The sequence below is a fragment of the Lepidochelys kempii genome, chromosome 6, assembly GCF_965140265.1.
Source record: "Lepidochelys kempii isolate rLepKem1 chromosome 6, rLepKem1.hap2, whole genome shotgun sequence".
Classification (NCBI taxonomy): Eukaryota; Metazoa; Chordata; order Testudines; family Cheloniidae; genus Lepidochelys; species Lepidochelys kempii.
Genome location: NC_133261.1, coordinates 68898363 through 68913984, shown reverse-complemented (window position 1 = coordinate 68913984; position 15622 = coordinate 68898363). Strand labels below are relative to the sequence as shown.

At 38.0% G+C, this 15622-nt stretch overlaps 1 protein-coding gene across 3 annotated transcripts in view; it reads right to left on the bottom strand.

The window, feature by feature from the left end:
• Positions 1–15622, bottom strand: part of RBM25 (RNA binding motif protein 25) — a 40419-nt gene that overhangs the window by 3291 nt on the left and 21506 nt on the right. Inside the window, exons 8-18 of one of the 3 annotated variants that reach the window (XM_073348530.1) lie at positions 14245–14298; positions 13917–14000; positions 10114–10394; positions 7368–7584; positions 6914–7003; positions 5761–5834; positions 4800–4950; positions 4027–4351; positions 3105–3379; positions 2393–2491; positions 990–1037 (exon numbers count right to left, since the gene is read on the bottom strand). In XM_073348530.1, coding sequence (XP_073204631.1) covers positions 990–1037; positions 2393–2491; positions 3105–3379; positions 4027–4351; positions 4800–4950; positions 5761–5834; positions 6914–7003; positions 7368–7584; positions 10114–10394; positions 13917–14000; positions 14245–14298 — 1698 coding nt within the window. Of the gene's footprint in view, positions 1–985; positions 1070–2392; positions 2492–3104; positions 3380–4026; positions 4352–4799; positions 4951–5760; positions 5835–6913; positions 7004–7367; positions 7585–10113; positions 10395–13916; positions 14001–14244; positions 14299–15622 lie in introns of those variants that run through there. The other 2 variants (XM_073348532.1, XM_073348531.1) reach the window with 2 other exon arrangements.

Genomic DNA, 15622 nt, shown 5'->3' with positions numbered 1-15622 from the left:
CTATTTATCTTTTCCTTTATCTATCTTATGAATGAACTGTTATTTATGTGGAAGGGGAAGACAATGTTGGGAGGGCATAGTGAAGCTTGCAGTTGCATTTGCCTCTCCCATCTCTGTAATGGAGCTGAACTGTAGGAGGTGGTTAGGGGTGGGGAATTTCATGTGTAACTTAAAAATCCCAAACTAAGATGCAACTGAAGATGTGATCCCTCCCATCCCCCAGTGATCACTTTGCTTGTATGCTGTACTTATTTCTTAACACAGCTTGCCTATCTAGAATCTACACAGGTAGAAACCATGTATTTCTCTATATTTAGAAAGTGCCTAGCATATTTTGGGCTCTATCACAATCTAAACAACAAACAGTATGAATTTTGCCTAGCATCAATACTGTTATTAGTTTAACAAACAAATATGAACTGCCTAGGTGCTTTCTCCAGGAGGAAGAAGTTGACTTGTGCATGCTTGACAAGATACCTTTTCCACCAAAGGAACAAAACCCTTCTCTCCAGTACCAAAGAAATTTGCAGTTTTAGATTTTACATGTGTCAAATCATAAAGGCAAGGATGTGGAGCCAGTCTACTTGTAAGTGGACTGATTTGAGGTATGTAAAACCTAAAAGATGACTATTTTGGAAATGTACATCCATTTCCAGTTTCCTTCTGAACATTAAACATACTACACTATCCCAATTAAGAAAGTCCATCACCAATGACTGCATAATGCTATCATAGTGTATCAAACTTCATCCTAAGTTTGCTGTCAATTGCTATACCCAAACTGCTGCAGAGAGAGTCCATAACTGATGAATGCTGGCAGAGATTCAAAAAAATTCAAAGTTAGAAATTCTGAGTTTGTAATTATTAGCTTCTACATAATGTATACGAGGCAACAAAACCAACCCATCTGAATTGAAAGGTATGAATGGGCCAGGGGGAAGCATGAGGGGGGAAAAATAGAAGATAATTGATATTCAATTTCAGCTTACCATGGCAACATCGTCCAATATGCTCTGCGGTGAACTATGAGCCATAACCTGAAACAAATAAATGGTTTTCAGTCTACAAACTGAGAACCAAAGAACTATACTCATATTAAAGATCTCTGAAAAATGAACCTAAATTTGAAATTGCTATAGCGAGCAGCCCACTGTTTCTCCACAGCAAGTTAAAAATTCTTAAAGACTGCATCTACTTTCACAGTAGTGTTAGTATCAAGGTCAACATGTGGGACAAGCACCAGCACTGACTAGCTCCAACAAGCCACAAGGGACTCATTCAACTAACTGCTCCTACACTTCGAGCCTGGCTGTGCTAATTTGGGGAGTGAGGGGGAAGGAATTCCCCCTCCTCCAACCTGGATCTGCTACTGGGAGAGGATAGGGGGAGAATAGTGAGTGGGTGGGTATCAATCATCCCCCATCACTTTGTTTTATTTGTTAGAGATTTGAATGGATTTATTTTAACATATTTGAAATTGTTTTTCAGAGCTCAAAGTCCTTTTCCAGGAAAGGGTGGCATTATATATAAAATTTAATAAAGTTTAAACAAATAAATTAAAACTTTGCTAAAATTAATACCTCCTATCAGAACTGTGCTCCAGAAGCCAGGCTTTTATTTAAAAAAAAATAAATGTTTCTAGCCCTGTGGCTGTAAAGAAACCTTTTTAAAAAAAGTGAACCAAATGTAAAATCAGTCCAGTGGTCTCTGCCTGAATCTGCAAACAGCTTGTTCCAAAGCTGTTGCAAGTATCAACTGCCACATTCATTTCAATGATCTACTAAATTTGAAATCTAACTATGCAAATACCAATATCACCATGGTTAAATATTTCAAATACATTCATTTTATATCCACCTAATGTGCTTATTCCACACTCCCAAAGTGTCTCCCACATTTCTCTCAGATGTCAAAAGTCTTCTGAACCAAAAAAGCAAAACCTCCCGCTTCCCTCCAAGAACTTCTAATAGTTATGGATTTTCAATAAAACACTAAAAATTGAGACCTATGGGGCAAGGTAAAAAACTGAATTAAGTATGAAAGTGAACAGGAATAACATACTGATTATTAATTATATAAACATCTCTTTTTTAATTCATCTGAAGTTTCTGCAAAATCTCATCTGCTGCCCTGGAGGGTCTCACTACAGAAATCCAGTTAAGTGTGCACCAGACTGCAAAGAGCCTTGGATATATGCATACTACGAGTAAGTAAGTATTAAAGGAGCTGTCTTGTAATTGGGTACATGCACTAAATCAGTGTTGGCTGCTTGCTGCTGGTCAACATTGCAAACTGGTAGTATTTTCAAACGGTTATTCTCCGGCCATTGTCTTTTAAACTGGAAAAAAAACCCAGATGTTTAGAAAGTTATTGGGAGGAAAATTATATTAACCTTTGAACAAACAAAATCAACTAGTGTGGCTTCTTCTTCACCAATATATTCTATTATTTTCTTGTTGATCCATGGTCTAATTCGACGTTCCATTAATGTCTGAAAAGGAAAGAGAACACCATTTACGTCAGACTTATCATCCTTACTGACCATCAGTAGTACCCAGAAGCCAGCTACTAACAGTGATGTAGAGGATCTAACACACAAATAGCTAGTGAAAGATCCAACATTATATAAATGTCAGATCAATATTTTAATTCAATTAATACCTGCCCAACACACATGCAGACCAGTTTTCTGCAAAAAAAAAACTTGTTAGAACTTGTTAGAAATCAAAAGCTATTGCTTAGGGACCTTGTGACACAGTAAATTAAATGTCCCTAATTCTCACCTATGGTTTAAATCAAAAGTTTTGTAAGTTTCTAGTGGACTTTTGGTCCTATCATAAAACCATTCTGTAACTTGCATCATCAGCTGGGGAGAGGCCCAGGAGCTAAAATAAGCAGGCATGGCATGATGCAGAGTAGATGCTATCTGTGGACAGGAAGTACAGCATCAGCTGTCATGTTTGATTCGAGTCAGCGCTATTGATCTGACTCATGGTGACAAATGTTTTGTCTTTTAGTGAATACCATGGTGCATCACTTGGCAGATTATGCTTTCCGATCAAAATTAGCTTTATTTTTTTTAAATTACAGGAACGGTTACTCACTGAATCCACAATAGACCAATCAAGAGGATAAGCAAAGAGCTCTGGTTTGGCCGTGGGAATTTTCTCAATAAGACTCTTAATATGTTTGCGCTTTTCTTCTGTATTGACATTGCCCTTGGAGGAGCCTTTATCTTCTTCACCATAATCCAAGGGGACCAATTTCCTTTTCCGGGGCACATCATCACTGTCTTCATCCTCAAATTTATTGAACACACTGTCCACGGGGAGCTTCTTTCTCTTCACAGCATTGGGCTGGCTCGGACTATTGCAGGCACCTACAAAAAAGGCAGGAGAGAATAATAAAATATTTGCAATTTACTACTGAAGGTAGTTTTGTTTGTCTTCACAGTAAAATTCACACCCCTAAATAAGGAACAGGGATATAAAAATTGTTCTCTAGTGCTCAGAGCAGAGAAAATGGGAGTCAAGACTCTTGTTCTATTCTGGATTGTCACCAGTTTACTGTGCTGCTCTGGAAAAGTCAGCCTCTCTATCCCTTATTTTTATGGTCTTTGTAAAGGGTGTTATGAATAAATGTTTGTAAAGCATTTCAGACCAGAGCCTACTGAAGTCAATGAACAGATTTCAATGGGCTTTTGGTCTGATGCTTAAAATATCTTTTGTCAGAAGACCTGTAAGTGCAAAGTATTATCAGCTCACTAGCAGAGCACTCTTTAGGAAACCACTCATTTAGCATGCCAAACCTGTTTTCTTCTGCCCAGATTTTAGACAAATTAGCTAATATTTTAAGATATCTGTGAGCAGGAAGAGCATCCTAGGTATTGGCAATTTAGCATATCAAGTTGCTCGGTTTTGCTCCCAAATCTACAATATAATTTGGAAAATTGAATTGCTTCTCAACTTCCTATGTTTCTTCTCTCTCCAAACCCTCAAGGAAAATTTAAATGAAATGCCAACTTGCCCAATTTGAGGCTAAGTCCTATTTTAGGCCTATGCTCCTCTGGCTGTTGCTGATCAGGCGAGTTTTCATGAGGGATGATGATGCCACAGGGAGATTCATCACCAGGGGTGTTAGGGGTTGCATTGCCACTAGCAGATGAAACAGATGGGGCAGAGCTGATGGGTCGTAGAGTTGGTTTAAGGCAAGGCTTCTGTTCCGGTTCCTCCTCCTCTTCCTCTGGTTCTTCCTTTTTTTCCTCTTTTTCTGGCTTTTCCTCCTCTTCTTCCTCAGATTCTGGCTCCTGTTTAATTTGTGGCTGTCGGCGCCTTTCAGCCTCTTGTTCCATCTGCAAATAAACAGCCAATTAGAGAACATAAAAACCTCTCAAAACCAAAATTGTGCTATTTGGGAAAATTCTGATAAAGGACCTACTTAAATGTCCTGCCCTCTACCCCATGAAATGTCCACTACATAATCTGTTATTAAGGACTAAAATATACACAAACCCTACTACTGTCTTCATAATCGGATAATCCTGGTAAATCCAAATAATCTTTTAAACTCCATTTTATTTGGATTTTAAAAAAAATCCAGATTAACAATTTTATGATACTTACATAAAGACTGGAAACCAAAAAAGCTTTCCATATCTACATTTGGACGAACAAAGCATATATTACCACCAGATCAGCTATAAACCTCTAATTTATTAAATATGTACTCAAACATTTAACTTTGCCTAATACTATAAAGATATCTATGCATTTTCCTTTGTCAGACCAGTTGCTGCTTACCCTCTGGAGTTCTGCATCTGGATCCGGATGTCCTTCTGCCAGAAGGCGCTGCCTGATTTCTTCCAACTCTTCTTTCTCCCTCTTCCTATCTCGTTCATCTCCTTCCATTTCTTTTTCCCTATCTCGCAATCTCTTTTGAAGAGCACTACCCCTGAAGAAGATACAAACTTTGTGTTTAAAAGTTAAGATCTAATGAAAGCCATCTAAGACACAACAGCTTGCATTCATTTTTCCATTAAGTAAAACCACAAGATGTATAAGTGCACCTTGAACCCTCTTTTCTCATGATGGGAGATGCTAAAATGTCAATTCCCATTCTATACACACTCCAAAGAATCAGCATCATCATGCTCAGCAGATAATGAGACATGCTGAGAGACAAGTGCTCTTTCTGAAATCCTGAATGAAAAAATTATAGTTAGAGTGGGATCACTTATAAAGCTAGGAAAAGAATAGTAAGTGTTCTATAGACCTTAGTGAACCTGTACTTGATAAGAACTCCTCCCCATTTTAATTCATCAGTTAAGTTTTTTGGGTATTCCCATAAGAAGGATCCTCACCACCCAGACTTAAAATTTTTCTGAATGTAATTCACAGCCCTAGCATAAAGAGCAGAGAAATAAGTTTATATAAAGGTCCACTCTTCCCTTCCTTTCCCAGTTTTGGGACTACTTTGATCTCATGTTCTGCCTCACTTTAATGCAATACCTTCGTCCCTGTTAAAGGAATGGGAAGGAGAGATGCTCCATGAATCAGTAAGTGTTACCTAGTTCCCTCATTTTTAATGTATGGACTCCATGAGGTAATCTAGGTTCTTATGATCCCTATCTCCAGAGTATTTGAGTGCCAAGTTCCCTGTACACTCATGCCTCTTATTTTCTACCAGTAACTATGACAATTTTATTAAACAACTAGATAACGAGGATTGGATTATACCGCTTGGTTGCTTACTCAAACATACCTGTAATATTTTGGATCATCTCGGTCATCATCATAATCTTCTAAAAATTCTTTTAGCCGTTTGGCTTCTTTTGCCTGTAGCAAGTAGAGACATCAACATTACTGTAAAGGTTTTCTACTCCTTCCTCTCAGATAAAATATATCCAGTTTCATTCTATCCCTGTTTAAACTACTAAATACAGATTCTCCCTGCCAGCAGATGGAGAGCTTTTGGAGTGGCATCACCCCCTCCTCCCATATAAGTGTGTGACAACTCACTAATGTTTGTCCATCTCTGACTGGTAGGATAAATGTCCCTCACTGGCAAGCACTGAAGTTCTCATTATCTAACATCTTGAAGCTTTTTCATATGGTCAATATTCTTGTGTCCTAAATAAGAAAACCACAATAGGGTTCTTCAAATAACCTCGTTAAAAGTCAGTTTAATGGATTTGAAAGTGTCAGTTTAAATGGGCACTATCAGTTCCATTTAGTCTTGAAATTTAGATTTTAAAAAAACCAAAAGTCTAATCAACATAAATAATTCTAATGAATAATTTTAGCTATAAATACTCCTTTGCAATATGCTGCAGCATTGAGCTCATCCACGAGCCAAAACGTGACAGAGGAACAGAATCTTAACAAACCAAAAAAACCCCAAACCAAAAAAAACCCCAAAACCCTCATTCTACAGAATCTGAACATGCCAAGCATACCACAGGAGTACATCCAGCAGACTAGATCTGACCAATGTCCTATACGTCAGAAAACAGACTACGTTTACACTGAAAACTTGACAGGTATGTTGGTCACAGTTGTAACATTTCATACTGAAGGTGCAATTCTCTGTAAGACAACTAGAGTATTTTGCAGCTGCCTGCCTCTCTCCCTGTTTTGCTTCTGCTAGACCAAGGCAAACAAGCTTTATTTTTCCAGGATCTCTCACCTAACGCTTCTGCTTTAGGTTTCAAAAGCCAACTATCACAATTATGTGGCTAGTTAGCTTTAAGCTATTGTATACAAAAATCCATGTGTTCTGTTGATGTAAGTAGGACAATAAAATTACAGTATATTTCACAGTAGCCCTTTATGTGACGAAAATTACAGAATCTGCCTCAGTTCTAATTCAGACACAGGAAAAAAAATTAAATCCAATTGCAAATAGCAAATCTTACCATTTCCCTTCGTCTTTCTTCTTCCCTCTCAGATTCTTTTTCATATTCTCTAGTTTTCTTCCGTTCTCTGATCTCCCAGTTTTTAAGACGCTGCAATAAAAGTATATGAAATACTCTCCAATCTCATGAGCATTAAAAACAACTAAAAAACAAAACCAGTTTCTACACACTTAGAAATAATTAGGTCAAGATATACAAATTCGCTACTTCTAGTTTAAGCCCTTGGAAGAAATGGGCCAGAAATTCCCCTCCAGACGGATTTAATTTTGTAGAACATTGTGTTCTGAATAGTGTCATCCAGTGCCAAAGGGTTAGATATGGGGTTGGGAAAAAAGCGGACTGTTGTGCAGTAAGACAACCACCAAGAAACACACGATTAAAAAGTCACTGACATCAGAAGTGACTTTCCAAGGTAACTTGAAAGGTTTGAAGAGCAAATCGACTACAAAACTACCTCTTGATAAGCAGCTTCCTTCTCACGCAGTTTCCTTTCCAGCTTTCGCCGTTCATAGGCGTCCTCTTCATCTTCTTCTCGGTCCCTTTTCTTGTCCTTTTCTCGCTCACGCTCCCGTTCTCTCTCCCTTTCCCGCTCTCGTTCTCTCTCCCTTTCCCGCTCTCGTTCTCTCTCCCTTTCCCGCTCTCGTTCACGTTCTCTGTCTCTGCTTTTCTCTCTAAGGACAAGGACCAATATAGTTAAGCACACAACCAGATAGCTTATCTCCTCTACCAAACAAGAACAAACAAGTATTGGATATAATTTCAAACACATAATACAGTATTGATACCTTCTCTCAGGGTGGATATGATTTAAATCACTAGTCAGGAAGACTCGATTTAATCATGGATTTCTACATAAAAGTGCATTCTTGTTGGTTGTTATAACCTTAATACATATTCTTCACAACTCAGAGATAGGGGAGACCCAAACTGGGTCTCATCTACTGCCTGCTGCCATTATAGGTTTTCCCTTCTCGTGAGAGAATGATACGGTAGATCTCAAATCAATGAAGGACACACTCAGAAAGACCTCAAGACTTCTGGAATATACTATTCAGACAGTTTCACTTTTGTTTCTACTGCCTGTCCCTCCCTTCTCACATTTATCTCCAGACCTCTTCTCCTTGTCCAGATCTATTCTGCCCCCAACAATCGACTATTCATTGAACATCTGAAACTTTGCACTTTTAGAGAGAGGTAAGGGATTGATTCTGTGTACACAAATATTCAGAGGGACAACTGGGTTGAGGTCTGTTATTTCTCACCTCTATATATTAGTTATTTATTTAAAATCATTTTTGGTGTTAACAAGCATGCTATCTCTGGAGACACGAATCCACAGTTTGAGAACTGCAAAACTAAACATCTTTGATGGTATCCTCTAGACTGAGCACTGAGTTCCATTTGGTAGATAGAAAGATTAACCTAAATCTATACGGAAGCCCCTGCAACCCTATAAAATTGGGTCCCTAATCCATGAACTATTGGAACTCATTTACAAAACTTTTCTTAAACATTACATGAATATATTGTCTCATACTATAGAATTAGTATTTATAATCCCTATTCCATGATGAGATAGTTTTAAGTAAGATACGTTATAGCTCAAAGATATCTTTAGATCGGATGTTTTTGATAAAATGCTTTTTGAGGAAAAAACCTATTTTAAATTTTTTTTTTTTTTTTTAAATCATTTATTTTTATCCACCCTGTCTTCTCTGGAGTTATTCCTCTTGTTATTGTACAAAATGATTAAAGTGATGGTGTTGATTATGTAAATCTGTATTTAATTTTTGCTGTTTTTTTTAAAACCTATTACAAACCTATTACTTAGTCAGCCCAACCATAAACACTGGGAATCACTAAGCATATATGGCAGTAGCTAGTATTCAAGGGTCAATGTTCTCTAGTAGTTTTCCACATACATGTCCCAAAGCTATTAGTCCCCTTTATTTTCCAGGCCATCGTTTTACAGTTTAAATAACTCTTAAGGTTTGTGCTACTTGCAGAAATCTCAGTTTGAACTGCAAGCTCAGTCCCTCATTCTTCAGGCTACCAGGAACAGAGGTATGTCAGGTTAATCTTGGTGACAGGGAGAGCAGGTCTTGCTGAGCAGAAGTTGGTTTCTTTTTATTTATTTATTTATATTTATATATGAAACTTTCCCTTATCCTCTTAAGAGAGGGTATCACCTTGCTGCAGGATTATTACAGGGAGAGAAAAGGAACACCTCAGGACGGAGGGCAGATGCTCTGTCTGAAGAGGCATAAAGGGATCTTTGGTGGGGATATAGTGGGTGTAATGCAACCAGTTATGAAAAAAATAACCCTCAAACCCAGTCTGTATGAAAGACTCACATCCAGCTGCCTCACCCAGCCCTATAAGGATTCTTCTTTTCTTTCTCCCTACCCACCACAAAAGCAGAAGACAATAAGAAAGCCAGATAGTTGTGCAAGGTATGAAAGATCATCTTTCCATAACCCCTCCCCCCTCCAAAAAAGTCAGACTGGACAACTGCCTTAGGTATGAATACTGCCCCGCTCTATTTTTTATATAGGACATAAAAAATAAGTTTACTGCTGGCCTGAAAAGCCTTGTATACAAAGCTTCAATCTTAAATGAATTTTAAGGGTATGTTACCACCTACTGAGAGATATTCACATTTATTATCTTTCACATTATTTTTAACCCTCTACTGCCCCATAAGCATTCAAATTCTGACACTCCGTAATACCTCTATCTGGCTCTACCTTCACAAGACAGGGGCCTCAAAAGCATTTAGTCAGTCCCTTAAATGTAAGGTGCAGACACTGAGTGTCAAGGCTAATATATGTACACCTCCTTGAAACAAACAAACACTCTCCCCTCTTCCCATTTGGCTCACAACCTGCATACAGACTTTGCATCACCATGTTTAGCCACTAGCTTCCTTGCAGTTTAGCTCTTTTCATACGGCCAATTAGCTAGGATGACAGGTTGAGCAATAAGGCTTCACCTTTTGTGAGAACGGTCACATGCTTTGTGTGCTTTTGATGTACAAAATAAAAGTTTTTTAAAATCATATTTCCTAGTCTACATGGACCTTTTTTTTAACCTAGGATTGAGAGCTGTCTTTTTTCTAAGTGAAAAAACCCAACAATATATTGAACTATATTCACTTGCGTAACTAGAGTTCTATTTCAGCAACTCAAACTTTTATTTACCTTGATCTGCTTCGATCCTTGTTGCGGTCTGAGCTCCTTTCACGGTCTCTGTCACGGTCTCGATCCCGGTCTCTGTCTCGGTCTTTAGTCCGGTCACGATCCCTATCCCGCTCTCGTTCACGCTCCCGTTCTTTCTCCTTCTCTCGTTCACGCTCCCGTTCCCTCTCTCTTTCGCGCTCCCTCCTCTCTCGTTCACGCTCCCGTTCCCTCTCTCTTTCTCTCCGTTCTTTTTCAATTTCCTGTCTCTCTTTCTCTTTTTTGCCTTTTTCCTCCTCCAGTTTCTAAAAACCAACAAGAGAACTTTCACAGTTAATTCCATAATTGCAGGAATCTGATAATCCCGGCGCAACATGTAAGGCTGGTAATGGACGTACCAAAACCGCCAGTGATTTAACATTTAATGTATTAAATAGTTTGTTTGGAACTCATAAGTATGAAATCAAAATGCAACAATCACAAGACTAGATTTCGTGCAAAAGCATAGATCTACACAGACCAGCAATCTCCAACCTTGGATGGCAGGGTAGGGCTGGCCTTGGATTGTTGTATAATGACTGGGTGCACATACACCGTGCACTCCCAATCATGGTTCACAGCAGAGCCACAGACTCCACAGGTGCAATGAACCACTTGGGTACAAACAAAATGAACTTTTAGCTAACAAAATTCATTCTGCTCAGCTGGACAAACAGGATTCAGTTGATGCCCATTGGGACAGCGTTGTTTCCCCATGGTCTCAGCAGACCATGTCAACCCTATCTGAAAATTTGGGGTAAAGAAATTCATCCATTTGCACACTGGTGCACATGCCTCAACAGCGAGCAGGGAGCTGGACCCCTCCCACTTTGCCCTTCCTAAAGAGCTCTAACTCTTCACTGGTAAAAAGTGAATTCTGCCGAACGGAATCCTCAACTTTCATCCCTACATAATGGAAAGATTAAAAAAGGTTGGAAATCACTCATTTGAAATATAGAAACTAAAGGGTTATCTGCTACTGTTTTACTAAAATTGTATACAGTTGCAACGTTTCCATTTAAAAACAGTATCTATAACCAGAACTCCTATAAGACAATAGAAAATACATCAATAGAATGATAGATAAATCCATCCTTGGAAGCAATTGTTGTGTGTTAACTTACAGATGCTGTGCTAGGACATGGATCGCCAACACTGGATTAACTTTGCCTATAAGCTATGTTTCTGGGAGGAAGAGCAAGTACACGGTTCACAAAAATACCAAACAACAAAGACAGACCAAGATTGTCAGCCTGACAGATGCCAGAACCCCACATGGTTTTTACACATACTGAGCAGAAAAAACAGGTTTTATCCCCTTTGGCTCCACGTTTACCACCACTGAAAAGAAATTAAAAACCGAAACAATAAAATGTGCATTTTCTTTTCTTTTTTTCTTTCTTTAAACAATGCATTTAAGACAACTTTAAAAAGCAATCTTACCTGGTAAATATTCTTCTGTCATGTGCCCATGGACCAGAGAACTGACAAAGGGTTACAGAAATAAAGCTAATTCACAAGAGATCAATATATCCAGCCACCATACCACACTGTATTGATAGTAAAATACAAGCATGCTAGTGTTGGATACATTGAAATCACAAAAGGAAAAAGGGATTAAAAAAATGGTAGGAAACTGATACTATGAAAAAAACAAAACTTAAATTCTACCAAATAGAGGGGTGAAAACTTAGAAACTAAGTGAAATTCTTTTATAGATGTCTTAAAATGTAACAAACTAATACAGTAAGATGTTAGATTATGCTATGTCAACTTTCAAAATCAAACTTACCTCAATTTCATATACTTTTAAAGAAAAGTTTATATACTGAAATAGTTGATACTTACAGATTATTTTAGATGTTCCAATAGAAATTTCTTTGCCTGAATTCCTGGATTTCCCCTCAAATACTTTGTTCATAGCAAAAAATTGTCTCAGAGACATCTTTTCTCTGTACGAGTTTTGGTCTCTTATGACCTATTTTATAAATTTGGTTCCTTAAAAAATCCAATTAAAAAAAATGAACTGGTCTATCTAGTTCATATCAAAACTGCATTTAACCAACTGCTACCAGTGTAAACAAGAGAGTCTGAAGGGATAATGGGATGGAAAAAGCATCAGATACACTGAAGTAATGAACAGAAAAGGGCAGGTAGAAGAATCATAAATCTTACCTTGAGCTCTCTTCAGACTCGTCCGTGCTGTAAATGGACGCCCCCTGCAAGGCTGATACCCTGACAGTCTGTGGTTATTGTTTTATAAACTCATACTAAAAACATGCAAAGGTTCACTGTGCTCATTAGCCAGCTGCTATGGATTCAACAGCCCTTTTAAATCATTCCACCCAATATATGCAATGGCCACTTATAATTAAAGTTGATTTTAAAAGTTAAGAAATCCAAAATATCCCCCCAATAAAATAGATCAAAGGCAGTAAAATGCCTGACAGCTTCTGAAACAGTGAAGCATATTTTAATTTTTTTAAACCACGTGATTTGTTTATATTTTGTACTAGTGACTTGATAGGGCCTGGAATTAAACACAACTCTGCTATGTCTCACCATTGACCAGTTTCGTATTTAATTACTGAAATTCACCAGAAGATCTCTTCTGGAATTCTTTTCTTTAGGCTTTCATTCCCAAATTGAGTGGAGAGGAAAATGCAGTATTTACATTGCCAGCAGTGTTCTTTTTGCTTTATGTTGATAAAGTTGTGTGAAAAAGTACCGCCCAACAACTGCACAAGGTAAAGCTGAATAACAGGGGGTACACTTCACCTTACTGCACCTTCAACCTTTTCATCAATGTCAACTTCAGGTATTCAGAAAAGTGTTTGCTCAAATTGTGAACACTGGTTAATACTTCAGTGGGTCATGGACCACCTCCACTCTTGCTGGGGAAAATTAATACCGCCTTATAAGCTAAACATTGAAATATATTACATGCACAGTTTGCATTTCACTATCCATTAGTACCACCTTCCAAACCAGAAACATTCATAAATGCACTGACATTAACAGAAACTTCTGTAGGTTGGAACCCTGAAGTGGGATTTGCTGTGCACAACATTTCCAAGCCAGTTACCCCTTTGCATATTTTTCTGAGGGGGCATCCATAAATATAATAAAAAACAGAAGCTCATACTTACATCCTATTCCATGTTACTTTCCAAGCTGAGAGTTTCATCTTGCATTAGTCACCATATGATCTCTATCATAATGGTGGGGGTCAATGAATAGATTAGCTTTATGGGAATTTACAATTCTTCCATGCATCTAAATTTTGGTAATTCTGGTAACCACTGACCTATTTTTAATTTTCCCCCACTCAACTTAGAACTATTAAAATAAAAAAGTCTTAAATTTAAAATTAAAGTTTCAGCTCTCCATAAAAAGTTTCCTTGGATTACGTTATAACTGTCTACAGAAACACACTCAAGTGTATGTCTTACATTGCAGCCTGTTTAGTCTTTAGTTATAAATATATCTAACTTAATGTATGTGTAGAAACTTAAGTTGTGTCTATTCATGATAAAGTGAGAAGACTGCAAAGCAATCAATAGCACCAAAAAGTCTTACAAATGCCAAGGACAACTTAACGTGGTATGTGTCTTTTGCTGGCTTTTAAATATCTCTCTCTCTCCATATATATATATATATATATTACACCTCATTATAAACAGTATTTTAAGTGATATTGTAATGTATTGGAAATTTTATAAAAGTGGGTTTTTTTGGGATTCTGTAAAAGCCTAATTTTGTATCAAGTGCAAAAACAAGAATACTACCTTGTGTGTGTCTCTGAATTTACTGATCTCTCTTGATATCAGGTCTCTTTTGTCTTCCTCCATTTCTATAGCATTTATATCCTCCTAAAAAACAAGGGGGACAGGAGGAAAAGCATTAAGAGCCATCTGTACATACACAGAAGAACAAGAGAAAAGTTTTTAAGGTTAGAAGTTTTGTACCAGTCTTGTAAGAGATAAATATACCCCTTCTGCAGTACCAAACCTGACAGTCTGATGTTAATGAGTGAAAAATCAGATGGACAAGAGTCACAAATCTGGCAACTAGCAGTAAACATAGTCATTGTCAAAGCCTACAATGTAAACGAACCTTGGTGATGAGTGGATAAGGTATCAGTGGGGCCACTGGAAATCTGCGGAAAATCTGCGGAAAAATCCACGGAGATTTTTTTTTTTAAAAATAGATTGCACACTACTCTGAAAAACAATGTTTTGTATGTTTGAACTATAAGCAATATTGTATTGCTGTGATCTTATTTTTTTGACTCAACAAAATTACAGAAGAACCTCGCTAATTCTCCCTTCACTGATCTTTTTCTCAGCAAAGATTTAACAGATGTTATAGTGAGGTCTCATATTAGTAAGACATCACAGAATTACAAAGCGTACTTCAGGACATTAGTACACTATAATAATTTCATCATCAAGAAGACTAAACTACACTTGTCAAAATAAGTGATCAATACATTGTGGTGCATAAATCTTGCTTCATTTACTCGCTAATTCGCAAAATTTAGTCATCTGTAATGGATCTCCTGGTAGTTAGTGCGAATTAGCGAGGTTCCCCCATGCTTGAAATTCAAAAACAGATTCCACTCACTCGCCACTCCTCCCACACACCCTCATCTCCCCCACATCATCCATCATTCCTTCATCCAGTGGAACTAGTGAAGGACTCAGCTGCTATCCGCAGCAGTTTTCTTCCCATCCCCTTCAGGGGGACAGAAGCCCCAGAACAAGCAGTTTTTTTTCATATGGCACCTGCCCCCATCTTCCTTTCCCGCCACCCACAGATTCTTCTCTTCCCCCTCCTTAAAAGTCAAAGGAGTGATAAACTTGGATCATCTCCCTGCTCCCTCCTGCACCCCCACAGGCCAAAGATGTTCCAAGATTCTTGTTTTCCTACCCATCAGGGAGAGAAGACAAAGTGCAATTTCAACCCAACAGCTGCCGTGTCTTTGAAAGAACATATTAATCTGCTCTGCTAGCTCAGACTGGTCTAAAACTAGATCATGCAGAAATAGCAGAGTTCCAAAAAGTACACTTAGCACTCAGTTTTTGCAAGATTATGGTGGCATGGCAATGTGATAGTATAGTCATCTGTCATTATCCATGACCATAAATAGCCAGAGCACAATAAACATTTTACAGTCTTTTTTGTTTGCATAAAATACAGCCCACAGCATTAGACAATGACTTCATTCTTAGATTCTCATCCAAAAAGTTTTGCCCCAAAGAAAGGGTGAGGAAGGAAATCTAAATTCTCAACTCAGGACTCCTATACCTCCGGTTATTTTAGACTGGGGATGATATACTCCCAGAGGGAGAGGTGTTGCTTCTTGCACTGCTCTTTCACACCCCATCAGCAGCTGAAGCTGCATTACTGCCTTGGAATGGGAATTATACAGTAGATTTAAGCAGGTAAAAATCTCAGTCCAACTAGATTCTGATTTCTTGCAACATTGGGT